The following is a 27,234-nucleotide window of genomic DNA, read 5'->3' as shown; positions in this document are numbered from 1 at the left end:
TGTAGTTTTACTTTTTCACTGTCAACGAATTGTTAATTGTTTATGGGTAGGTTTATGGTATGGTTGGTAATCAAACATCAATTCAATTGCTTATAAATATTTTTATTTATGTGACTGTTCCGTGGTTACACAATCATATATTTCGATTAGTATCTTCATAAAATTAGAAATAGAAAAATAATATCAAAGAGCTATTTTTTCATTGGAACATTTAGTGAGTCAAGTATCTTTTCGTGTCAGGTTGTAATTTATTAGAAATTTATTTATTTAGTCAAAGGTTGTAAAATATTTGTGAAATTCATTATAAACGGTGTATTCATATAAGTTAGATGTTCTCATATTAAATAAAATAAGAATTTAAAATAAAATTACTTTAGTCAGACGATACAGTTATTATCTTAGAAACACAAAACCCATCAAGATTTTCTCCTATTATGTCTCAATTTTTCTTATAGATAATAATAAGTCTCTACAAAGAAAATAATATTTAGGAAAAATATATCATGATTTCAACACACATTAAGAAATAAAAAGAATCAAGGAGTAAGCGCGACTCTGATGACTCGATGGTAATTATTATGGACATTGGATTTTATTATGATCAAGTATGTAAGTACCCAAGTAGCTGTTTCAACTATGAACACAAATCGTGGCTCGCGTCTATTAACGGATTCCGCTAGAACAAGTACAGCACGAGGGAAATACACCTTTACTTTGGACATTCAAACATCAACATACGATCTCAAATAAATTTAATAAAAATACTCCAATAACTATGCCGAGTGTAACAAGTCAGAGGTTGAAACCAAGTTCTGGCTCGGACGCTGGCAGCGTGGCCGGGCGTCCGTATCGAGCTCAGCGGGCTAGGCAGAGTAAACGTTGAAGTGTATGAAACCAACGTCTTAAGTTTCGGTCCCGACTGGTGGTTTTGACAATCAATAAGCAAATGTAATGCTTTTATATTGAATAACTTTGATTTTTATGTTATGAGATCATTCTCTGCGACGTTTCTTAACGACGGCCAGGTAATATACCAATATCTGTTAAGTTCATTGTTGTGATGAATGTCGTTATGTTGAAATAGCTAAAGGAACGAAGGTACCGGATGCATTTTGTCTAAGCCCACAGGTGACTGAAAATCTGGTTGCAACCTCTGGCAAAATTAAGACAGGGGTGGATTCAAAAGAGGCAATGGGGAAGGGGGGGTTAAAGTTATAACTAGTTTAGTTGTCTAGGCTTCCTTGTGTCAGTGTGTGTGTGAAAGCAGAGCTACATTCGCCGCGCGCGCTACTGCACGCAACACGAGTTCTTGTGCCCGTTCTTCTTGAGACGCGACTTCGGCCTGTACTTCTCCAGGTACGAGAGCTGCTTGGCGTTGATTGCACCACGACGCTGGCTGTGAACCGAAAGGCGTTTATTTGAAAACATCGTCTATGGAGAACTAAGAATCACGAGTGACGATTCTATCATTCACAATCTCAATTGTAATAAAAACATTTGGCAAGACAGAAACTCTTTTACAGTACCAAAATCAAGACGATCTTTACAATAAACACAGTGAAGTTAAGAGGTCCGCTGTACTCACTCCCGGATGGTTTCGACGGCCTCCTCGTACTTCATGCCGAGCTCGATGAGCGCGATGGCGACCATGACGGGCGCGCGGCCCAGTCCCGCCACGCAGTGCACCGCCACCGCCGCCTCCGGCTTGTTCGCCGCTCTGGATATACGGACGGAGCATTTCTTTTTAAAAAGCGGTTAACACATAGCGGTAACTTATAAACCACATAATTTAAGATGGCCAGAACCATTCCCTTCCATTACGTTTCCGACGTTTCATTGTCCGAAGAATCAACAACCCGAGAGATTAGATATAAAAATAAAGGCATTAGTTGTTTAAAATCAATCAATCAAGAATACAGTTTCTAAAATGTATGGAATAGTTCATTTTGTTGCTGCACCAAAATATATAAATGTTAATATTTTGCAAACGCAGAAATTAAGCGGCTTTAATTCACAATATTAAATATTCGGTGACGTAATCTAATATAAGACTCGTTGCCAAGTTAAATTTGAAACTAGAAATTGAATCAGAAACTAACTTATCGCGAAGGATCTCGAACCAGTCGTCGACGACGTTAGCGGGCGGGAAGGTTCCATCGTCGTACGCCAGGTCGCGCACCTCGATGCCCTCCGCCTTCAGCGGCGCCGTGTCGTAGCTCGGCTCACACACGCGGACCACGGTGCACACGTTATGCTTCCTCAGCTCCTATTAACACAAAACAAATCATTTTACTTCAAGAAAATAAAGACTCGAGACAGCCGTTACTTAACTAATTGTCTATGTCAGAACCTCGAATTGCGAACTTCCAGTTTGAAGGCTGGCTGAGCCAGTGTAAATAGTTAAAGGCACAAGGGACTCAATATGTGAGATCCCATGACTATCGGTATAAAAAGTGGATTACACTTGGGTGCAGTGCCCATCTTTGGACGCAGACAGCATACCTTCGTGGCTAAAGCGTCGCGTTTCCAATATTATTTACATAAACTAGAAGCAAAAACGCACAGGTAGTACATAATTGTTGTACTTTTCATTATACATAGTTATCGCTTTTGATGAACTCAAGGTTTTGTTTAACTAAATATTAGCATTGAAACTTGTTATTCCGAACGAAATGCAATTTTAATCTAGGCGATTATAAAATGACCAAGTAAACTTCTACTTTAGTGCCGGTTGAATGTAACAATGAGTTCTTATCAGAAGTAACCGCGATTGTTAAGAAAAAATAATATAAGATATTTATATTTCATATTTAGAGAGGTTATTCTAATGTAACCATTGAACGTAATAATAACCTTAGCGTAATAAGGTAGATTGTAAAAAATAATAAACGAACGTCATACAAATTTATTATTTTAAATCCTGTCGTAGATCTCCTGTTGCTGTGAATGTGCCACGCTTGATTGTTATGAACTAACAATTCTGATAATTTGTATAATTAGTAATCTAAAATAAGTTTGTCTTAGAATAACGGTATAAGTTATCATGTAGTTTGGTTTTCTATCAAGAATGTCGTGACGTATAAATTTTTAATTACTTCGTTTTAATCTTTATCTATAAAGTCCATTATAATCTTGTAAAGAAATACTTACATTATTTTTTGTTAATTTTTAAATTCAAATACTGCATTATTCAAGACGTCTTAAAGTTCGAGGTACTTACATCTGATTGCATTTCTCTGCGAATATCTTTGACCCGTTTTCACGAACGTATCAATCTTTTTTCATGGGTATATTTTCCTTATTACATATTAAGTGTTTTGTTTTGTACCGAATTCAAAATCTTTATTCAATATCGAGAATTATACTTATTGATATAATAATTTACCAACAGTTCCGTAAGAAATACTTGAGAAAAAGCGACGGAAACTCTGTAAATATTGTTTTTGTTGTTTACAATTAAGAATAGAATTATATTTTATATTTGAATCTGCCCAGATACGATAATTTCATATCCAATTTTATCTATAGTAATCTAGAAAGTAGCTAGGTTTAGAAAGTAAACCATTTTATTAAAAAAAATGGCAGAAAAGTTCCTCAAAAATTGGTATACTTTGCAAAAGCGTACATACAGTGTCACTGAATAAAAATACTAATTTTACTTAGACCGCATAGTCGGTCAACAGACGCAATTAGCTATTGCTTATTAAATTGATAGTATTGCCGTCACACATTCTTAAAAAACTTCTATTTTAAATGAACAAAAATATAGTAAAGATCCGATATTTCAGAAAAGTTTTAGGGGACTTATTCTTATCAAAGTATCCTTATAACTCTTATCAAACGTGTAGTTATCAATTAGATTAGACAAACAAATAGATTATTTTGATTTTCTTTGTTTTAAATTATATAAAGTTAATCTTGTTATGTAAGCATTTTTGCTGAATAACATATCTATTAAAAACATTACAGTCTGTTTAAACGCTGACAAATGTCAATCGATTAAATATCCGAATATTATATCGGTAGTATTGACGTCATAGGTTATCTTGTTTTGATTAACATCGAATCAATCAAAAATCTATTCAATCAAAATGACAGGCGACAACGAAATTCATCAATAATTATGGAACGTGTATGGAATCATTCGGTAACAAAATATAAATTTATTACCGAATGATTCCATAATGCCCTAATATTTATTTAGGATGACATTTAGGTCACTTTACGCCACCCTATATAGTAGCATTATATAAAATTTACGTATTTTATTTACAAGTAAAGTAAAACTTAGAGAAATTTAGAATTTTAGGGATGACATGACTAAAATTCTAAATTTCTCTAAGTTTTACTTTACTTGTAAATAAAATACGTAAATTTTATATAATGCTACTATATAGGGTGGCGTAAATTGACCTAATTAAAATGACAAGGCGAATCTCTCTAGTAACATAACTAGGCTTGTATATATAATTGCTAAGCATTCTTACAATGGGGATAGAAATTTATTGTCGAATGTACGTGAGCTATTGTGACTCAGACAATAGCGCCACTTTTCCGCCCTAATCGGCAAGACTTGAAAAGTTAAAGTCATGCTTCATTTTTATTTACTATGGGACAAAAAATATGTAGACATAATATACGTTTTTAGACACATAAAAATAAACGTTACTAAAACTTTCGAAGATGCAATAGATAATATTATGACAGAAATTATGATTCTACGGATAATATTATAACATATTAATTATAATAATAAAAATATGTGAAAAATATAATCAGCAAGTAAGTAGTTGATACACTACTTGAGATAAATCCAGTAAACTTTTTCAGCACTTAAAAGAACAGTGATGCCACTTGAAGCGAAATTCAAAGGATCCATTATGTCAGAAATAAGAGGCCACACAAACAAAAGCATAAAACATTCAACAAGATCACGGTTTTCTCGTCATTTCTTATAAGATAAGGAAATTATGGAGGACCAATTTTCCGAGACCAATTTCATATTAAGAAAGGTCGAGTCGCTAAGAAAAGTTATTAAAATTATAATTGAATATATCTATTTAATATACCACTAGGACTCGATATTGATTTAATTCAATAACTGAATTAAATATATATTTTGAGGAAAATATCAAAATAATAATAATACACACCTGTAAGTAGCCTTGGATGGTGACATCCGATGGTCGGTCGGTGATGAGGAAGCGCATGTTCTTGTACTCAATGAGAGACGGCGCCGGCCTGATGTCCTTCTGCTTCATGATGACTACTTTACGTTCCTACAGTCAAAGAAGATTCACCACCACTCCCGCACCGAGGTGGCAGATTTATTCACACGCGTCAAGTTGTAGCGATCCGTCAGAGTTTAACAGACAAATTGTCACTCTATTTCCACACAACACACTCCAGTTTCGTGACTTTTCTTTAAAAAGGGTCCAATTATATAATTAGAACCACCCGCATGGATGTCGCTTTCAACCACTTGAGCACATTCGAAGACTATCAAACAAAATTTACGAATTGGGAATCTAAATTAATAAGAAATTATTCGACAAAACATAAGTCGTTTACTTCGGCAATGATATGCTCCAATTAAAAGTGGGATCCGATTTTAAGGTAACTGAAACAAAAAGAGAATCATATTTAGCGTCATCACTTTCAGTTGGGCAGATTATTTTTCTTTTATCATATTTAACAATATTTGCGTCAGTGAGCAAATGGCGACTGAAGTGGATTAAAAACTTTTTTAAAAATAGCGTACAGATTTCAAAGCAAAGTTTAGGTCATGTGAGTGGATACGTCCAGCGGTATTCGCGAACTGCTGATCCAGTGCCAATAGCGCATCACTTATTAGCGCGTTTACATCGCCTCTTGTGTAGGTATGTATAAGTGATAACATTATTGTAAACACTACGCAACAATACCCTCGTTGTGTGTGTTTTGGTTATAACTTTTGGTCACGTTAGTACAGTGCAATGTCAAAGTGTATTACGTATCTACGATTAAATACTACTTAAAAGCAAAAGTACCGCTAAAAATAATCAATTTTATATAATGTGTAACAATTGTATTTTTAACTATAAAATAAAATATAGCCATAAAAATAGACCAACAATCGGCGAAGATATTGAGTAGTTTACATACAGAAAGTGACTACTGTGCTAATTTTTCATTTTGTTGCTTTTTTTTTATTTACAGGAGATGAATGATTTACCTTCATATAAAATAAGAATCATTAAATATAGTTAATATTAGTTATAGATGACATGAGTTAATTAACAAATTGACCTTCTTCTTTTTGAGATTGGCAAGCGGAAACTTACAAATGGATGGGTGTATATCGCAAAGTGCTTGGGGTGCGAGAGACGTGCGCTCCCGGCAGCATGGGTCCTGTCGCTAGCCCGCTACCTCGTCTTCACGGGACGCCCGCGAATTTATTTGTGTTGGGCCTGGCAGTACTCCGCGCTGTCCAAGCGGAACTCCATCAATGTCGCCACAGAACAGTTGCCCAGCTGAAACAAGCAAATTAACAAATTATACTACGATGTTTTGTTTACTACACACTCTTAATATAAATAAAAACCTACTGTTCGTAGCAATTACAAAAGTGAGGACGGATCATTCGTTTACTTATAAATGATTACTAATGAGAAGTGTGATTGTAAGTTTACGGCCATTGTGATGTTAATGCTAAATACGTAATGCTGAAGGCATTCTTCAGAGCTAACCTACATCGATATATTAATACAATAAAATGTTTTCTCTTGCAGATAATAATTACTTTCGTGGCTTCAGAAACGTTTAAGTCGAGCGGTAAATACAAATAGCACAGATATTTTGCCAAAATAATTTTCAGGGAAGCCACGAAATGGTACGTATATATTTTATTTTAAACATAGATAAAAGTTATATTTACTTGGCTTCTACGCACTTAACTCAAAAAGACGGCGCAAGTAATTTTGGCAGACAATGAATGTGAGTAATTTAAACCACGCCAATCTCAGAACGTTGGTTTAATATCCCGTTAATAGCATACATCGAATACTTAAATCTACGCCATCGATAAGTCTCGAGATGACCGATCAACCTTATATTTAAGAATAATTTATTTTCCCGAAGATTCATTCAAGGGGAAACGGCCAGACTTGGGCTGATGCCAAACAGAACGCAGGAGAGAGCCGACATGCGTATTTCACGCTGGGAATTTAGACAGCCCCGAAATCTCGAGATAAATTAATTTTCAGTTTTAGAGCATACAATAATAACAATACACGTTCTTAAATATTGTCTTATAACGTCAACAAGACCAATTTAATTTTCTTTAAAATAACATTCTAATGAAGTGCTTATAGCACAAAGTTTTAGTATGATTTTATCTTTTCAATAAACGAAAAAGGCACAAGGTCATTGGAATTCGGTACAATAGACGACAAACAGAATGATTCTTCTGTTAATAGAGACAGATAATTCTGAGATGTCTCAACACATAGTTCATTAGCCAGTGGTGAGGGTGAGAGGTTGTCCAAAATGCGAGTAGACGAGACGGTCGATAACCTCCAGACCACCTATACCCATATGCAATAATGCAGACGATTTAGATTTGCATTTTAACGTTCGCCCTTTGCACACTGTCTCAACTTATTGTGTATAAATGTTATCAAGCAATTGCAGAGTCTAAAAGCCATTATTTTCAATAAGTACAGAATAATAACTAGCACGTAATGCAATAAAAACTGTACAGAATTGAAATAAACATCGCTAATATTATTTGCAACCTATTTATGTCCAAACCGCTCGTCGTCTTGTTTACAGCCTGAGTACAAACACGTGTCGAACAAGAACACCACAAAGGACAAACTCAACCACAACAAGCGAGCTATGTTTGTAATTTAACATTGCATCTAAGAGAAACGGTGTGCTATTCATTTAAGAGGATAATATTTCCGCGTTGCTTACTTTGAGTTGACGAGAACTCGCTAGATATTTTGAAAGATAAAAAACTTATTATTAAACACCTGCGTTCGGATTAAAAAATCTATTTCCGCAAAATGCAATGGGTTTAGAAAATAAATGAAAAAGCGCCGCTAGCGGAAACGTTGGATCGAGGTCGTCTGCCCACAACTACTATGCTATGCACTTAGTTGCTTCGGCTTTATTATCCATAATTCTAGGAAATCAACAAAGCCTTACCATTCATTATTATTGTATACAACATTACTTTTTTTCTAAGAAAATATAACTGCATTTGTACTATTCGTTAGAAATTGTAAACTATTTATATTATCAGTGTATCATTTCATCATAACTTAGATACAAATGAAAAACTAAAAAACTTGCTCTCTCAAAATAACACATTGCGTATGTGTTTGTCTTCCGTTTTATTAAACTTAATATCTACATCTACAATTAGGAAGGTATATTTGTATTGTAATTTTCTTGCCAACTAATTAGATCGGTATTTAAATTGCTTTAGAGTAAGCGTACCTACCGATAAACTCTAATTACGATTAGCGAGATTAACTGAACCGTAATAATATACCTTATTTACAAAACAATATGATTAAGTCGTGGCTTATCTTTGGAGAAGGAATAGAAAGACAATATTGTGTGATCGCTCATGCCATAGTCACGTAGTCACCCAAGGTGGCTTATAATGTGCACGTTATCAACGATATCGTAATCCATATAAATTGCTGTGCCAAGACACGGCAAATCTCTAGACACCGTGTTTACTTAATTATTATCCTCTACACATCTCGTACTAAATTTGTCGTTCTTCATTGTTATATCTATTCATATCTATGCTTCGTAGATTAAAACTGGGTAAAGCTAACTAACTAATGAAGACCCCTTCCCTATAAGGACAGGTCTAAAAATTAATTGAAATAATTTTTAAAGCCCAAACAATTTGACAGTGTTATCTTTTTGTTACATATGTGTTTAAACTTGGGTGTAACTATGAAACTTTTGGATGTATATTTTTTACACCTATTCAAACGAATAGCAACTGATGATACCTAGCATCTCTATCTACCATCCAGCTGTCATCTCTCCTCTTATAGGCTACCAATGTTACCTATTATTCTTACCTTACATTAGCACAAGATTGTATACCCGTCTACCTATATTATATAGAAAGTTATCCGACTTGTATACCACCATACAAAACGAGATCATAAAAATAAATAAATAATAGGTATATCAATATTTGATATTTATTTCCGAATTCGTTTGAACTGATCACACTATTCCTCTTTTATTTTATTAATTATATGCTCTGAAAAGTACGTTTTCTTAACTTTATTAATAAACCTGTGCATGTATAACACTTAATCACTGGCTTGACTCACTTTATTGATTATTTTAAATAATAATTACAACAAAGCGACCTTTGTTTAAAATAGGCACAATTATATTTGTCTTTTTTATTTTGAACCATAATAAATAACATCATCCATCATAATACAATTTGTAGCAACAAAAAGTAGCTTGCAAACAGAAAAATTACTGTGAACTGTGTATTCTACAATTTACCAGGAACATCGCTCAAGACACACCCAAGAGCCACAAGTGGGTGGTAACACTAATAAAACTAAGTGCACAAACGTAACTCTAACTAAAACGTGTTTAATTCCATCTAACTATAAGAATAGTGACTGTTAAATATTAAAATATAATTAAAATACAATTGCATTTCAATTGTCGAAGAAAAACTTGACAGTAAGCTTGAGAATCTTAAAGTAAGTGATAATTTTATAATATTTGCAAAAATATTATACATTATATGAAGAAATATGATGTATCGATGACCAATGTCATGCTACTTTCTAGAGTGAGCAAAAAGAGAAAATATAGAAAACAATCTGTTGCAACGCTCAACGCGATAGGAAACTTTTAGTTAAGGATTTAACAGTGACGACTAAAAAGTAGAAAAAAAAGTCTACAATCGTCTCAAAGCCACCTGTTGAATGTAAAAAAAATGGAGCAAAAAAAAAAAACAAAACCAAAGCAGGAAGCCTTTACAAAGGTTTAAATTCTTTGTCAAGACACATTACCTGACCGCTTCTTTTGACCATATCCAAATAACAAGGTCGGATAATGTGTTTTTATTCCCAGAATGTTACTTTCGTCACACGGCACTTAAGACTACGGTCCTAAAACGTGTCAGTAATACAGAGCACCGAGGTTAATGATGACACAAAACGTCACTTACGTATATTCCACGCAACGGTTGCAAATAATATGGAATATCAAAAAGTTAATGAATATCACAAAAGTAAAATTATAGTCGATTCACACGCAACAGAGGCTGTCGTTGTAGACAGTTGTAAGGTTTAGGCGTTCACATCGCAACGGATCGACACGGTCCGTGCCGCGTTCGAGCAGAGACTGGCGCTGGCGGGCACGGGGCACGCTGGCGGGAACGGGCGCACCGACTACGACCGCGGACACGACGTCACGCGAGACGGCGGCGATGGCAGCGTGATGGCGTCATCCGACTAACACACGCACACGTTTCACATTAACGCACACACTACATAGCTTTGTCAGATTTACCAGTTGCTAGGTATGTAACAATATTCCTCAATCAAGACAAAACAAACCATCGACGACATTAAATATTAATAACATGACTGATGACAATCTGATGATATGTTACGAAGTTTAGGCTAAAAATCAGACAACAATGAGTACTCACATTCATCGTGTCTGTAACATTATATACAAATCAAACCATTAAGGTGAATTGATTGTTCAGACAATTTTATTTCAGAATCTTCGTTTAGCGGTCGACATCTGTACTCGTTTTCTAATAATAGTAAATCAAGAAAGAAACCGGGCTTAACTCCTACGCAGCTGCAACGAACATAACCATTATACCGTTCAGTCGCATTTGCGTATAATGGCAAAATATACATCCACTTAAATACACGAACCGCAACCACTACTACACCATAAATAATATTATAATGTAAGATGTCGATACTCTATTTGGAAAAGACAATTAAAAAAATAGTTTTGCAAACGTAACGTTTCCGAACTATGGAGTATTATTTTATATTTTTATTAATTACGCAATAATTTTCTACCTATCTATGTGGAACTTAGGCTAAGTTGCATTTATATACAAATCACAAGCAAAGGTTGTACCAGTGTCCGCCCACCTTTACACCTCTATAATAAATTTAGATACACCCACACAATTTTACGTTCAACATATTTTATTATTCGGAGAGACTAGGTTAGATTTACCCGTCACAATAAGGTTAGTAGTACAACGCTTGTATTGATTATTATCTACATAGATGATAACGATGACTCATTATTAAGTCATTAATGTAATTTAGTTCGGAATTTCGTAAAATGAGATTGAATGTTTTTTGTCCCAGGCATAACATTTCAAGAGATTTTTTTTCTTTTTAAGTTTCAAAACTAAAGAAATATTTAACAAGTTTTTCGGTGTAATGCACTAAAGTATTAGTATAAACATTTATTCACTTTGATTAAATTTTCATTCTAAGGGTATGAATTTGTATTTTTTATCAAAACAAACTGCTGAGTTATGTCATACAATTACTTTGTTTGGGGTTTCTATTGTATAAACGTAACAATTACTATATTTTTATGGCTTTATTATTTGTATGTTTTCTTTTCTCTATCTATACTCTATATTGGAAAATATAGAATAGATTTAATTAATCAATATTTTTACTCAGTAATCTTCCGTTTTCTTAAAAGTTATGAAACATTATCAAATCAATTATACACTTTATTTTAGATAATGCCTTCGTTTCACGAGGATCACGACATCGTCAGAAATGTTTGTAAAACTAGCGATAGACAAAATTATATACACATATTATATAAAAATGATACTTTTAAAAATTATTCATGCTATTTAAAAGTGAAGGTGTTTACCGTAAAAGATGTTATAATGTCTACATTATGTACCTGTGCGATATGCGGGTATCCCATAATATATGGAAGTTCTTAAAAAGTGTTTTATATACGATATATACATAAGCATTATCATTGAAAAGGTCACGGCCAACGTTTGTTGTTTTACGCTGCAGCAATCACTTCCTGAAAGTATATTTACTTTAGACAATCTGTCAGACATATTTGTATCTATTTCGTGCAGTAAGTTCTGCAGAAGGAAGGAAGAAAAATTCTTACCTTCGCTTCGTTTCGAAAACAAAGGATTAAAATAAATTATTATTGACCTCAACTTGTGAGAGGATCGAAGGTAATAGATAAATGTATTTTTTTGAAATCCAATCTTCTGTACGTTCAAGTTTCCATTGTAATTACATACATTCAACTGAAACCTGAACTATTTTATCGTTATCTGCTTAACACATTAATAAATACATCCTTGTTTTATCTTCGCTTGAACACGCTCTGATGACAATTTATCTGCAGTCCACCAATAGCAAGTTTACATGAGTTAATCCAAAATAGCTAAATCGTCCAAATTTATCTACACTCCTCAAAATTTCTCATGAAACAGCTAATTTAAAAAAATACATATTTGTTTCATATTTCAGAATGTTTGAATTGTAGTTATATTTATTAATATTTTAACGAATCCATCAAGTAAATAACGTCTGCCAAAGATGCTTTATATTCTTGGCATTCAGTCCAAGTCGTCTTTAATTTCTGACCACGTGATCAAAACACGCGTCAGCCTATAGCAACGTGCTTTTCCTACACAAACAGTAACGAAGTATACTTCGGAACTCCCACGACAAACGTGCGCGCAGTATTCCAAACAGCAAGTTGGAACAAACTTTCAACAAATCTTGTTTAACATTATTTTCTAATATCATCGACATTAATTTCAAATAAACTTCAGGAAGAAAATTCACGTTTATTTTTACTTCATCTTGATCTTGGTTGATTGCGAATATACATATGAACAAACGCATATTAGATTCTTATTTTTTATATTTATTGTAATTTTTAGTTAAACTAAGTTCACTTGAATTATAATTTAGTTTGAAATAGAATATAAATGACAATATACAATATAACTATTTGTGTATTTTTATTATTGCTTTACTTGTGAGGAAAATAATATTTAATGGAATATTTTTTATGCAAGCTATCGATTATCGTATAGGGAGAATTTATTGATATAGTTCATTTATTAAATACTTTCACAAGATTCAGAATGGTCATATTGCCACACAGTCCCTCACAGAGAACGTCTTCACACGTTCTATCATAAGCAATTAGGTTAATCTTAATAAAATCTATATCGAGTCGCAAAACAAAATATAAATAGTACGGACACAACAACCGCAATCACGTTGCGCTAATAACAAAGCCCGAAGGTCAGCGCTTCAATTAAAACTTCTTAGCAACAAGAGCAAAAATAAATTAGGTGCAATACAAAAATGTCATGTTCAACAATATGTAAACTTAAGGTAGATAAATAAAAAAGTCTTCTAAGATAACAAAACTATTTGTATCTTTTGTAACAGATACGACGAAATTCGTATTGTATGTCGATGTCGAGAATATTCTCAATGATAACGATTTGTAAATATACAGATTAAAGCTGAGTTGATTTGACTAGCTATCCGAGTTGTACGTATTCACGATATTAACGGTTAAAGTCTAGGTATTTAAATATGCGATGAAAACATCCTAGACTGTACCTATTCACTTAGGGTTAACATTCAGTCAATGGAAAGTGAATGTAACATGGGCGCTTTGTACTTCAGCTTGGGTGGGGATTTGTGCAAATCAACTTTCACAGAGCGAATGCATATATATTGACGACACCCACAAAGTGCATCGCTGCGGGGGCGACACCCCTGAATTCCTTTAACCATTACCTAACGTTCACTTGAAATATAAAAATCTTATATACATAGTTTTACATAGAAATACATCACGTATATTTAGCTAATTGATGATAAATATACATTAAAAGAATGATTCGAAACAATAAATAAATTCGTACCGGTTACGGTTAATCGCGAATTTACGTGACTAGAAGTTTCGTTTATAAGGACAGTTACATTTAGTCGTATAGAACGAATAACCAGTTTATAAACTATTATCATTATAGGCAAATGAGTATGCATACAAATTGGCTTATTGAAAATCGAAATTCGGAAACATTAACAAAATTTAACTTGACAAAACTGAAATGTCCCTGTATGTTGTGAGTATCGGTACTAATAGTTGTGGTCGTGACTGTTCATGTGGTATAATCTTGTCTGACGGTGCAGCCCTACCCGTTTGTATTGCAACGGGAAACGGGTCGCGACCCACTTCGCTGGGATCAATACTCGGTCATCGACTCCGCCTGCGCCTCGTACTCTCGCCTGCTCCTACAATATCATAGATTAGGTAGGACTCACGACCTTCTAGATACGATGCTAAAAATAACATAACCCTAGCGCAATGTCAGAACGGATAAATAAAGAGTGACCTTTAGCTTTAGAATGTACTATACTAAATTGGGTCATGTTAAAACTGTCGTGACACTTTTTTGAATACTATCATTATTTTCTTTGATTAAAGTCGGAAGCTACATAATCGAGTATTAACGTATTAATCAATTTATCAAATAAGACATTACTCACTATAATAAATTACATTTTGTGCATAAATTATTATTTTAAAAGCAAGCCGTGCGGAAAATTCCTTTAAATTTATCTTGAAATTGAAAAACACACAAGTGATTCATGAAGATAATTTCGTGCCACAAAAATATATTTAATAATAGTATTATTTGATCCATTTTTCGATTTATTTATATATAATAACTACTGTAAATACCTTATGTGCGGGGTCACGTTGTTATACTTTTAATTATAATTACTTATAATTGATAAAAAAATAATTTGATTTAAGGAAATGATTAGATAAAAATATGGAATTCATAAAGATATTTAAAATAAAAGATTACAAGATTTGCTGATAATTAGGTACATAAAAATTGTTCGCCAAACGCCCACTTTAAAAACGAAAGACGCAAATGACACAGATAACTTGACATGCCAGGACAAAACGGTGAACTGTGACGTCAAATATGAATTAATCTATAAATTATATACGATGAATATTGAATACCCTATTAGCGGCATTACTTCAATAAGTGATTTCTTTGTTGTTAACTTATTGAATATTAACTTATTAATTAACATAGGTAGGTATATCATAGTATTTTTTCCTCATTTGATACAATTTAAGAAATATACATTGTATAATTCACAATAGAATAAAACTGTATATTCATTGCGACATTAAGATAGTTATATATATATCGATTAATCGTTTAAATATGGAAAATCGTTAACGTGTCCTGACCGTGGCGTGAGACGTGACCTAGCTCAGTGACCCGAATCGTAGGCACGAAGAGAGATCTAAACCGCCTCTATCTCTGTATATGTAGCACACTGTATGTATTCAGAAGCACATTTTGTAAGGGATTTTTACTATTACGAAGACAATAAATAACGAAATAAAATAATCAAATGTCAGGTTATTATTAAAACTTCTACGTCGTATAAATGAAATATCAACGCTTGATACAAAACCTGTTTCAGCTAGTAACAACTTCTAGAAAGCTTCATAATCGTTATAATTTAATGTTTTACTTAATATATTGTTACCTTGTTTTATTATTAGAAACCTACTTAGAAGCTATAAATAATTTATAAAACAGATGATATTAATATATTAAACGAAATACATATTCGCAGAGAAGAATCTTTTATTTATTTACGTATACGATGATTTACGACACTTAAAATTATTCTTGTTTGTTTTTAATATATGTAGTAGGTAATTTATTGCTAACTGTCTCGTTTGTATTGTAGTTAGCTTGTTAGGTTGTAATCACGAGGTCCCAGGATTAAATACCAGATCAGGAATGTATTTTGTTCGTCTTTAAATCAGATGCAACCCGGATTACATTTTTTCTATACACTCCAGGTATATAGGAAAAACAAACGTCCTCCGCCTGATCACTCGCCGTTCCATCCGATTGCCGTCCCATTGAATGAGATGGAAATTATTATAATGAGTATGCGCAATACAATATCCTCTGATATTATAGTGAATATAGTTGTACTCTACAACTCCAGTAGTCTAGTCTTCGGGTTAGGCCGCCACCCGTGGCCGATATTCGAACGGGGTATACTGTTTATTATCGAGATAATAATTAGAGACTGGACTATACACCAGTAAAGTTGTAATGTATCATTTGTCACTTCAAATAAAATCCATTAATTGGTTAAATTTGATTACATTGACAATATACATAAAGATTGAAGATAAATCAATCATTATTAATATGTCGGAATGATGGAAGGACAGTCAGAGCGACGCCCTTTTAGTTCGAAAGCCCGCCATTCGGGGGCTCCGTGCAACGACCCTGTAGCCCTTACGGGCTGCGGTACAAACCGGTGCTCTTTATATATAGTCAGCCAACCGGCCCTCCCTCTGTCTGTCTAATGGTCGATTTAGCAATGATATGGGGTTCGAATTTCTTCGAATGCGAAGTCTGATGTATTTAATGGAATTAGTGGATATAGACACGTTATATGACACTTTATTTTTCAAGAAATATATTTTCGTAATTTTCAGGGCGTTTGAACGTTAAGTGAGCAGCTATTTTCGAATTCAAAAACGAATACATTAAAAAATACAGTTTACAATGTATCCGTTCGTGAATCGATATCATAAATTAATTTATATTGTTTCGTTTTGTAACATACTAGCGAAGCCATGGAAATATTTAATTGACAAAGACCCAATTGTACCTATCAGTATAACGAACTTAAAAATTGGTGTTAGTACCTAACAAATTAGTATAATTGTGGTGGCTCTACAACAATTCTATTTGAGGAGGGATGACGCCATCGCATTTATCCAGTCGAGTTAACTGCTACTAGATATTTAAACATATATAGAGAGACCTACAACGTACATACGTTTTTACTTTGCTGTAATTTTGTTTTTTAAGAGAAAGTGTAATTTTATCCGGGTAAATATTTGTCAGTTCATAAATACTCGCACCAAATAGTGCGAATTCGACCTTATTGACTAACGTCAACGTCTGCGCAGGGTCAACACGCCTGCCAAGGCCGGGTCAATGTCCTATACCCCAATCAAGGATCCAGAATCCAGTAGCAAATAAACAAAACTATATAAACCTAAAAAAAAAGAGACTCGTATTTTTAAAGGAACCTATATAATAATATTAAATTGTTTTTTTTAACTAAGATGTAAATGTTAAGTTTCGTATTAATATATCGTCGACATAAAGTAACGAAATCAGTTACGTATAAATATTGTTTCTTGAAAATATGTACCTAACCACTAATTTAAAATGAAAAAAATCACTATATGTTACGTTTACGCAATATGCAGTTATTGCACATTGATTTACAATACGTCTGTTATTGATTTACCTTACGTTCGTAGTTTGACGTCAATACGACTGATTAAAAAGTTGTGTGATGAGTTATTCATTTTATCGTGATATTTTCATGGAGAACAAATTATAAATTATTAAAATGTGATGGTTTGAGAAGTATCAAAATTGATATAGTTTTTTGTTAAAACCTTCTTAAACCCGAATATTTAGGCGACATAAAAAGAGAAGGATGTTATAAATTGTTACTAGTAATTTTAGAATGAATTTATTTTAAGTAAAACCTTTTTTTTATTGTAAATAATACTTTAGTAATTACAGATAGATAATATAGATATAATCATTTATATGCAATATTTTTTATTAAAATATTGTATTCTTGTGGTTCTGATTTATTTTTTTTCTTAATATTTATATAATTATTATACATATTCAATATTGAAACTATAATATAAACTTCAACAGCTATTAAAAATATAAGTATAATTTTTTTTGCTAATCAGATTTTTACAATTAAGCCATTAGAGATTATTCAAAACTGCTATTATTATAGATATTTATTTTATAAATCATAAATACGGATAATAATTTAATTTTATATGGTTTTTCAGGTTTATATTTAAGATATATATATATAATCTTTACTGAAAACTAGTTTGTAATAGTTACATTATTTGTTAACCACATGTAAAGTCTAATTTTTTAATTTGTATGAATATGATATGATACATCAATCATATACATTTAACTGTTTATTTGCAGTATCCCTCATCATTGTAAAAATTCATAAGTATTATATATAAATATCTTGATATTTGAATTTTATTAAGGCTTTCGGCATTGGCATCATGGTGGATTTAACTCCAAATCTTCTCCTCAAAGGAAGAGAAGGCCTTTGCCCAGCAATGGGGCACTACGGACAGATACTTTTTCATTATATTAACATTTTGTGCAGTTCATGGTCAAAGTAATCTTCAATAACACAAAATAATAAAATATAGTAATATTAAAAATACAATCTATTTAATTTGATGCAAGGTCATTATGAAAAAAAAATCTAATTTTAAGGTAAACTCTTAAGCTATTTATATAATTAATATTAATTAAGCAGGTACTGTTCTAAAAAAATAAATTTGTTAAATAATAACAGTGGGAACATTACGACACCAACAATTTATACTACACTAACTCGAAAGTCTGCACACACTCCGCTAATAATTGTTAGCGTAATATAAATCAATTGATTTAAAAAATTGCCTTTAGTTAGCATTATATAAATTTGTAACTTCGTTAATTTTGTAATTTCTTCACGATTTTATTAATACATATAAAATAACATATTTTAAGGAACTTGGCACAAAAAAACGATTTTCACTAAAATTTGAGTTAGCGTAGTATAAATTGTAGGTGTCGATTTAATATGGTGTAATCTTTTTTAAAAATGTCTTATGCATTTATTTAAAATTTTGTTGATTACAATTACCTAATTGATATTTCATTTTGTATTAATATTAACAGTAACTGTTGCTCAAATATTAAAGCAATTTCACAATCAATAGCAATGTTAAGTAAGATCAAAAATGTGATTTATTTAGAGGGTATTGTTAAAATAAGGGCCTGCTAGTTATCATTAATATACGAGAATATGAATCCTCTGTTTATATAACATAACACTACTGCTACATTTTATTATAATTTACTGAACGAGACATAATTTATGGGAGAGATAACTATGTAACTTCTGTCACTAGAAACAAAGTGACAGGGCAAAGAGAAGTTGATGAAATTAATTGAACCTATACCTACAATTCGAAGCAACTTTTAATATAAACTATTATCAGTAATTCAGGTGTTATCAACAAAATTAGTTATTAAAAGATCAACTTATGAAATTTTCAAATATAACCTGGCCAATTTTTTACGAGTTCTTAATTTACTGTAATTCAAATGAAGCATATTTTACGTTACCGAGCTATGGAAAATAGTGGAACTATGGAAAACTCCACCTACTTTAGCATATAAAGGAAAATGATAATTGTTCCACGACGCCTGCACGATGACGTCCTTAGTTGGTAGGGCATGACCTCCGTACAGAAGAATGCGAGGGCGAATTAACTTCTAAAAAGTAACTTAAGATTACACTTACCTCCACAGCCATACACATTGAATAAAAGTTGAACGGATTCAGCCGTGAACCGCTAATAAAATCACCACACACGCGGAAAACGTGTGCACTGCACAAAAAAAATTGTGAAACTGAAGTATTACGTTGCCAACTAGAAAATTTAATCGAGTTGCTAGTTTTTAAAATATAAATTCTTCTAGTTTCTACTACTATCTCGCCTGGAGACAAAATACCAATGTTATAAGTATATAGTTTACAATTAATTTTATTTAAGTTTTATCGTATTTATATATAACAAATTATATAATAATTTAAAAATAATACGTCATTCAAATTGGCTCTTTTTACAGAATACATGAAATTTAAACTACCATCGGTTAGGAATGAAGATTCTACTGACAAGAACCGGCAAGCAAGTCATTAGTTTCAGAAATTATATACATGTAATAATATATGCATTGACTTATATGTATACTACCATGTTTACGTTTGTATACCAAATCGTATTATAATGGATTAAGTAAGGAAACCCCTAATGCCAGCGGGCGGCACTATGACGAAGGCTTCACATATATATATTATTTTGGTAATATTTAATTAAGTAACAGACGCGCAAACTTAAAGGCTTATTACGACATTTCGCCTAACAATTAAGTACTCAATCTCTAAGTTTGATACCGAAGCCTGAAAAAGTCAATTGAGTGTTGTGCAACTAGAACAGTCCTGTTACACGTACCTAAATTGAAAAAATAAAGACGTGTAAAAAAATAACAAATAAAATGATATATCATAATTTTATTGATGAATACATAAAGATACAGAGGTTTAAGGATTACAAAAACATGTTATCATTAAAACCAGGGGGAGGGAGATGGTCTGCGTCTGGTGGTGGTTGTCGCCGACCAGGTAGGGGAACAAAACCTGGAGGGCCAAATGGGTCGAAACGCGCTCCAGGAGGTACCGCACCCCTGTAAGATAAATGTTATATATAATTTGATTATTCTCATTATATATTTTTAAGTCAAATTAAAAAAACAAAGACCATGTTGCTTTTTGTAATGTTTAGATTTACTAGCACAACACGGTACCAATGTGTATGTTAACATGTAACCAACCGTGGTAGACCACCCGGAATGCCAAGTCCTGGGTTTTCAAGATCTCTCCCTGGACCAAATGGGTTAAAGAGCATTCCACCACCAGGTGCTGCAAATGGATCTAGATCAGAACGTCCAATATTCCTTAAGTTTGAAGGAGGCGGCTCCCTGAAATATAATATAAAATTTATAATGACACCCATCATAATCAGACAACCATATTTAAATTAAAAATAAACATGAAAGACATAATTGAATATTTCTTTTGAATTTCTAATTATTTGGTTAAATCACAACTTAATTCTTTTGCAAAGCTTATAAAATGAAATGCAATTTTTAATTATTAAATTGATATACCACAAGTTGGGATTTTCAGGAACAGGTTGAGGCCGGGGCTGTGGTGGAATTCTAACTGGATTATCCCTATTATTGCTACGTGAATTCTCTGTAATTAAATAAATGATAACACATTAATTAAAATGTTTGCTATATATGATCCATATTATATGTAGTTTTAAGCTATTTCTTGGGGATGATTGGTAATATTGGAAGTTTGTTAAAAACTAGTTGTCTCCCACAGGTTCCATCATATTAGGGATCATCAGGTGTTAAGTTTAAAAACCTATGTCCTTCCTTGGAATTCAAGCTTGCTTCAGACTAAATTTCATCATATTCGGTTCAGGGGTTTGGCTGTGAAAAAGCAACTGAATATATAATTTTTCAGACAGACAGAGTTACTTTCACATTTATAAAACTAATATAAATTTTAGTAAAAATTGAAAATAGTAGCAAGAATAGATTGTGAAGAGCTTGGAATTTCACAATTTAATTAGTTACACATAACATTTGTTCAATGACCTCAGTGCCATACTATATTTTCATTGGAAATTTTCAGTTTCACTGGACATATAGACACCGTGTTATTGGTCAATCATTTTATTTAGATTATTATTTCTGAACTGAGATTTTTATACCTCTACCAATGGTTTGAGTTTGTGCCGAACTTGTCAGTCTATCAGTAATTGAATCAATCAAGTCTCTCTTGATGTTATGCATGAGATCTTTGTGATTTGGTAGCATTTTCTCAATTGAACCACTGGTTTCCTTCACTGTGTCTTCTATGTTTGATGCTATGTTGGATACAGCCAAATCTTCTGACCTCTGTGTACATAATGTAAAATATATTGTAATTTATACATACACATTTGAATAATAATACAAATAACAGATGATCATATTATTAGATATTTAACTAGCATACATAATATTATAGAAGTTAAAGAACAATAAATTTAGAGATTTTCAAGGAATCGTTTTAATTTTATTTCGAGACATCTAAAATATGAAAAATTATATATTTACCATTAGATTAACAATAAGATTTCCATCAGTATTCAATCCATGTAAAATATACAATTTCTCTTCAAAAAGATACCGTAAAGTGTAGTTATCTTTATCATTCCAACCTGTTGGCAGTAGTTCACTTTTTTCCTCATTGCCGGACAGTTTCCGCTAAATATTAAAACAAATATCACATACAGCATGCATATTTATTAAATAATAAAAGAGACTAGTTTAGTTTTTTTTTTTAATTAATCAACTGTAACTGATGCTTATACCTCATCACCAATTCCAATACTCCGAAAACCCCTTTTCATTAAGTTCCAATGAATAAAAGCGACTATTATATCAGATTTTCTTTTAATATCTTTTTCAACAGTCTTAAAAGTTAAATCCCATCCAAATAATGGATCCGAAGCCATTTTAAAAATTCCGTGATTTAGATTTCACAAAATATCTGTAAATAAAAGTTTTAACAATTTTAATATATGTGACATTAGAAATTTATAATATTTAATCTCATTTTAAAAATGTATATTTATTCCTGATGATTTGATGAAATATCAATATTTACATTATTTCTACTGATTCATAACAAATTTTATATAGTACAAGAATTGTTGCATGAAAAGTTCTTACCCCCTGATGCAGTGTTTATAAATATGTATTAAATATATTTTTTTATTTACATGAAATTCAAAGAAAATTGAGAACTAATGTTTTTATTCATGACAGCTAAATGATTTTGACGTTGACGATCACAAAAGTCATAAAATGTTAAGTCACTGATCGAGATAGGTTAGGACGTGGTGATTCACGTAAACTCTATAGAAAACTAAGTTTTTAAACATAAAGATTTTTACTTTTACAAAATACTATATGAATTATTATTTCATTAATTCTGTTTAAACGAATAATCTTTCATTTTCTTTATATTAGTATATATTTCAAAGAAATAAAAAAAAATCTGTGAGTAAGAATAGCAAAAGGATTTAAAAGCACGCAAATTAGTATATTACAAAATAAATAAGAGCTAAAAACATTAAATTTTACAAACATAGGGTGAATTGCATTGTCTAAGATAACTTTTTTGTGTAGTTAATATAAAAAAGACATCCGCTTTTTTAAAAAAACTAAAAAAGTTATTATGGAAAGAATAAACTTTAAGCAGTAAAAGTAAGTAAGTGTTTTAAGTTTATATTCACCTTCAGCAAATTAATTGTAATTTTAGGTAACATAATGGTACATGGCTAGTTTTATACATTTTAATTAGGGTACATAAAAAATATTTATAGGCTTAATACCTTTTAGTAAAGTTTAACCTATACGTATATTAAAAAATAATTGTACTATCTTTTATAACCTTTAAATAAAGGTTTAAGCATAAGTTTTTTTAAATATAGTGTAGTTTGAATCGATATATTTTCAGTTTAGTTCGGTTTTTATTTTAGCGATTTAGTCAAACACTATACTAGTGTAAAAACAATATGGCGGGCAGTGTCATCTTGGGAACGTCGTGAATATAACGTGAAATAATGAATTTTGTTGTTTTAGAATATGGGTGAATATGTGCAATAATTTATTATACTTAATTGTGGAAAGTGTTGTGTTTTAAATATATTTGTGTAATTTGTGTGAAAATGGCCTCGGATAAGATTAAAGTAGCTGTTCGGGTTCGTCCCTTTAACAGGCGAGGTAAGCTGGTTTTGTACTGGTAATAAATAAAGAAATTTGCAATCGTACAGGTGACTGCGTGTGCTTGAGTTTATCTGCGTACCGAATGGGCAGCAGATAATGTGATTATTTATTTAGTGCAATACGACGACGATACGACTTTTTCATTACAATATTTATTAGTCTCGTTACGATATTAAGCTAAAGTCTTATATTAAAAGTATGAATGAAGAATACTCTGTATTCACATATTATGTGTTTATACCGTACAATCAATCCGAATAGATATAATCATAGCAAGAAACATTATGAACATTGGAATTATTGAAAACATTGCAACAAAGATGCATATTATGAACGCAAATAACTTAAAATAACAAACTATTGCTAATACATGAAATTATTTTAATAATAATAAAACAATATCATATTTTATGTAATAATTGCATGATAAAGTAATCACTTGTGAAAAGTGGTCATAAAAAATGTGATAATGTATCAAAATGTTTTGCTATTTTAGTTTTCTGAAATTATGTGAGCATATTTGAACTATTAAAACTTGAATAACACCTTGAAAATGAGTAACAAAATATGTATGAATGTGCTTAAAGATGTAAATACCATGTAGGTGCGATAATTTATTTAAGTGTCACACAAGGTGGTACTTTTTACTAAAACAACAGTATAAGAAATTAATACATTTGTCCTAAAAACATATACATAAATTTAAGAAAATATTTATTCATTTGTATTATGTATTTAGTAATATGACATTATGTTTAATTAGATCATAATGTAATTGGATCCATATTTACTTTGTTTTGACATTATATGTTACATATGCAAGACCTATCTCATATGGAATAAATTAACTTTATTTAACAATAGCACAGACATTTGACATTAATTAATGAGAAATTATACCATTGATAATTTTCCTTATCAAGGTGCTGATTATACATACTTTAATAATTGAATATTGTTCTTATAAAATTATTCCTATGATAAGTTAAGTGAACATGTTCTTTCATAAATTCTGTGTTACTCTATTCCATTAATTCATATAAATGATAAGTTTTTGTACACAATAAGTACTTTATTAACAAGTAAATTGTTGTGAAGCATAAGGCTTGGTTTTTTTTATTTTAATATGGATGGATAAATATTAATAACTTAAGTAACTCTTTATTATTATTGAAGTTGATGGAAACCCGGTGTAATTAATATATATTGTAATTATTGATATTCACTGAAAAGCATTTTGATTGTTATTTACAAGTTATTTTTAATTAAATTTCTTATGTTTTGATTGGTTCAGTAGACATACACTATCATATGTATATAAATCTACATAACAACATGTTATAAAAGTTTTTTTTTAATAATACTTTGTAATAAGTCACCTATGAATGACTATTAATGAAAATAAAGTATATTTTATTCTAAGATAAAAACTTAGATAAATATATTATTTAAGATTTAATATTGTTTTTGACTATTAACCAATGAGATCTAAATGTAAGAGCTGAATTCCGTTACTTAAGCATTTGTCTAAACCAGTACAATGGTCTAGTACAGCTAAAACCGGATTTGAAAAAATCGGTGCGGACACGTCGCGCCGATCTCCGTTGAGTCATCATACAAATCGCGAAGTAGTGGTGTTCGAAACTTGTTTGTTTGTTTGTCTTATGTTATCCGAGCGACGTGACGGACGGCGTGATTGATAATCTCGCGGACATGATGTTTAGATTGGTTTGTTTAATAAAGGCGTTACCTTATTACGAAAGATAATAATGTTCGTACTTTTGAGTATTATAATATAAAACAATTTTTACTCGTGTTACTTAACTACGCAAAAAATTAAAGTACGGCGCCGGAAGTGAAGTCTCTTGTATTCAAATTTATACTTTCAAAGGATTGTCACATACTTTGAAAATTTGTTTATTATAAAACGTCTATTATATGATATTGTCATCGAAATTATAATGTTTTTTAAATTTTGTGTATTTGTGAGCTTGGCGAAATCTAACACTAAAATACAACACAATCATTGCAAACTAATAAAATGAATAATCTCGTCAACTTTTTTATATCCTGGAAATAAACGTTTTATCGTTCATTGAATTATATCCTTCTGACGTAACACCGGATATTCGAACAATTTTTTTTCAATAGATGTATCGCATCTAATTCGTATACTTTACGGTGAAAATTATATTATATAATCTAGTTACACCTTTTAATTATTGTTTCTTTAGAAATGACATCATAAAACGAATTATAGTTCTTTATAATGTGAAGTATAAAATGCAGTGTAGCAAAAATGATTAAAGAGACAAATAAATATGTACGATTGTTTAAGTTATGATAAACACTCTTCCGCATTACATCATCGATGTTGTCGAAGTTTGTGCGAATAGTGAGCTAGTGTTAATAATATAATGCTATACACACGTCACGAATTACGGTGCAAACTTGTTTTTTTTTATCACACGAGCCTTTCAGTTTAGTTTCAGTGAGTTTTAGGTGTAAATTTTTTTATGGAATACATTGTCCCTAAGGCTGTATCAAAGGATTATGCCTTAAAACCTTCGGAATGGAGTTGGCTCAACTGCACATATTTACCGTAATCTCTTTACTTAGCATATGCTAAAAATGTATAACATATTCTGAAACATATATTTCAGAATATATTATACCTACTTTTAGCGGATAAGTTTATATCGGAATTTTATATATCTTTATCATTGATTATATTTTATCAAGTTTTTTAGCAAATTATAATGTTTATAACACTGACTTTTTGAAAACGATTAAGAAATAAATTGATTTTATGAATTTAAAAAGACAGACACATATACAGGACGACATCGATTTATAAAAGAGAGAGTAATGTAAACGATGATAGATCAACTAAAAATCAAATAAAATTCGTTTACCTTCAAATAAAACGAAATTGTATTGCGTTTTATTTTTATTAATAACGTCCGAAACCCTGTAACAAAGAACAAATTATTTTGTTTCAGAACTCGAATTAGGGACACAATGTGTGGTGGAAATGGAAGGACAGCAGACTGTCCTACAATATCCGCAGTCGACTCACGACAAAGAAAGGTATGTTTCGTTCTACAAAATACAGATATCTTAACAATTTTCCAGTTGAATTACAAATCATAACTTTTGTTTCTCTTTTTAATCGGAAGTTTTAAGCAGACTTGGAACTTTCGCGATGTAGGTATATTAAATTGTAATCTCTTATCTTGTCGCTTTAACTCAGCTTCAACTCTCTGAGGCTAAGTTGACTCAGCCAGAATAGATAATTAAGTTTTGTATAAATTTCATTACCAAAAATTTGCTTACTTTATTTGTTGAAGAAAATTGTATGTATTCTTAATTCGACTAGTTTTAATTAAATGAAGTAGGTACCTGTTAAAGAACTGAAAAATGTTGTCTTTTCGAATAATTTGTATTGTTATTAAATGACAATCTTTTGAAGATATTTTTTTGTAAATCTTCGTCGAAAATAAATTATTTTAAAAAAATGTACCTGAATGTCATACTATTTCTATACGACGCTACTCTTTAAACTTCTGAGAATTTAC

The 27,234-nt window shown here is 31.4% G+C and overlaps 3 protein-coding genes across 10 annotated transcripts in view; 1 reads left to right on the top strand and 2 right to left on the bottom strand.

Moving 5' to 3' along the window:
• Positions 1-81: 81 nt before the first annotated feature.
• On the bottom strand, positions 82-19,702 carry LOC113393790 (PRL-1 phosphatase). Of its 3 annotated transcripts, none has more exons than XM_026630847.2 (6): positions 19,545-19,702; positions 6,324-6,512; positions 5,154-5,620; positions 2,100-2,266; positions 1,586-1,717; positions 82-1,396 (listed from the first exon to the last, which is right to left on the bottom strand). In XM_026630847.2, the coding sequence occupies exons 3-6, from the start codon at positions 5,259-5,261 to the stop codon at positions 1,288-1,290; spliced, it is 516 nt and encodes a 171-aa protein (XP_026486632.1). In that variant the 5' UTR covers positions 5,262-5,620; positions 6,324-6,512; positions 19,545-19,702; the 3' UTR covers positions 82-1,287. The 3 variants fall into 3 exon arrangements, with proteins under 3 accessions (XP_026486632.1, XP_026486633.1, XP_026486634.1); XM_026630848.2 differs by lacking the exon at positions 19,545-19,702 and adding an exon at positions 10,214-10,445; XM_026630849.2 differs by lacking the exon at positions 19,545-19,702 and adding an exon at positions 10,056-10,398.
• A 601-nt stretch (positions 19,703-20,303) lies between these two features.
• On the bottom strand, positions 20,304-22,706 carry LOC113393777 (proteasome inhibitor PI31 subunit). Its single transcript, XM_026630824.2, has 7 exons — positions 22,598-22,706; positions 22,237-22,415; positions 21,980-22,129; positions 21,592-21,778; positions 20,975-21,062; positions 20,639-20,785; positions 20,304-20,491 (listed from the first exon to the last, which is right to left on the bottom strand). The coding sequence occupies exons 2-7, from the start codon at positions 22,378-22,380 to the stop codon at positions 20,356-20,358; spliced, it is 852 nt and encodes a 283-aa protein (XP_026486609.2). The 5' UTR covers positions 22,381-22,415; positions 22,598-22,706; the 3' UTR covers positions 20,304-20,355.
• Positions 22,707-23,444: 738 nt separating this feature from the next.
• Positions 23,445-27,234, top strand: part of LOC113393787 (kinesin-like protein KIF13B) — a 117,404-nt gene continuing 113,614 nt past the window's right edge. For all 6 annotated transcript variants that reach the window (XM_026630842.2, XM_026630838.2, XM_026630841.2 and 3 more), the window contains exons 1-2: positions 23,445-23,653; positions 26,659-26,746. In XM_026630842.2, the coding sequence (XP_026486627.2) occupies positions 23,599-23,653; positions 26,659-26,746 (143 nt within the window). In that variant the 5' untranslated portion in view covers positions 23,445-23,598. The remainder of the gene's footprint in view (positions 23,654-26,658; positions 26,747-27,234) is intronic.

Source organism: Vanessa tameamea, chromosome 2, assembly GCF_037043105.1.
Source record: "Vanessa tameamea isolate UH-Manoa-2023 chromosome 2, ilVanTame1 primary haplotype, whole genome shotgun sequence".
Lineage (NCBI taxonomy): Eukaryota > Metazoa > Arthropoda > Insecta > Lepidoptera > Nymphalidae > Vanessa > Vanessa tameamea.
This window is presented reverse-complemented; position numbering and strand designations above follow the sequence as displayed.

Coding starts and splice junctions, on each gene's coding strand:
- LOC113393790 (XM_026630847.2), bottom strand. CDS start 5,261: ATGAAGCAGAAGGACATCAGGCCGGCGCCGTCTCTCATTGAGTACAAG. Junction 2,267..5,153: donor CCATCCAAGGCTACTTACAG/GTGTGTATTATT, acceptor TTGTGTTAATAG/GAGCTGAGGAAGCATAACGT. Junction 1,718..2,099: donor TTCGAGATCCTTCGCGATAA/GTTAGTTTCTGA, acceptor CCGTATATCCAG/AGCGGCGAACAAGCCGGAGG.
- LOC113393777 (XM_026630824.2), bottom strand. CDS start 22,380: ATGGCTTCGGATCCATTATTTGGATGGGATTTAACTTTTAAGACTGTT. Junction 22,130..22,236: donor GTATTGGAATTGGTGATGAG/GTATAAGCATCA, acceptor TTTAATATTTAG/CGGAAACTGTCCGGCAATGA. Junction 21,779..21,979: donor ATCTTATTGTTAATCTAATG/GTAAATATATAA, acceptor TTATGTACACAG/AGGTCAGAAGATTTGGCTGT.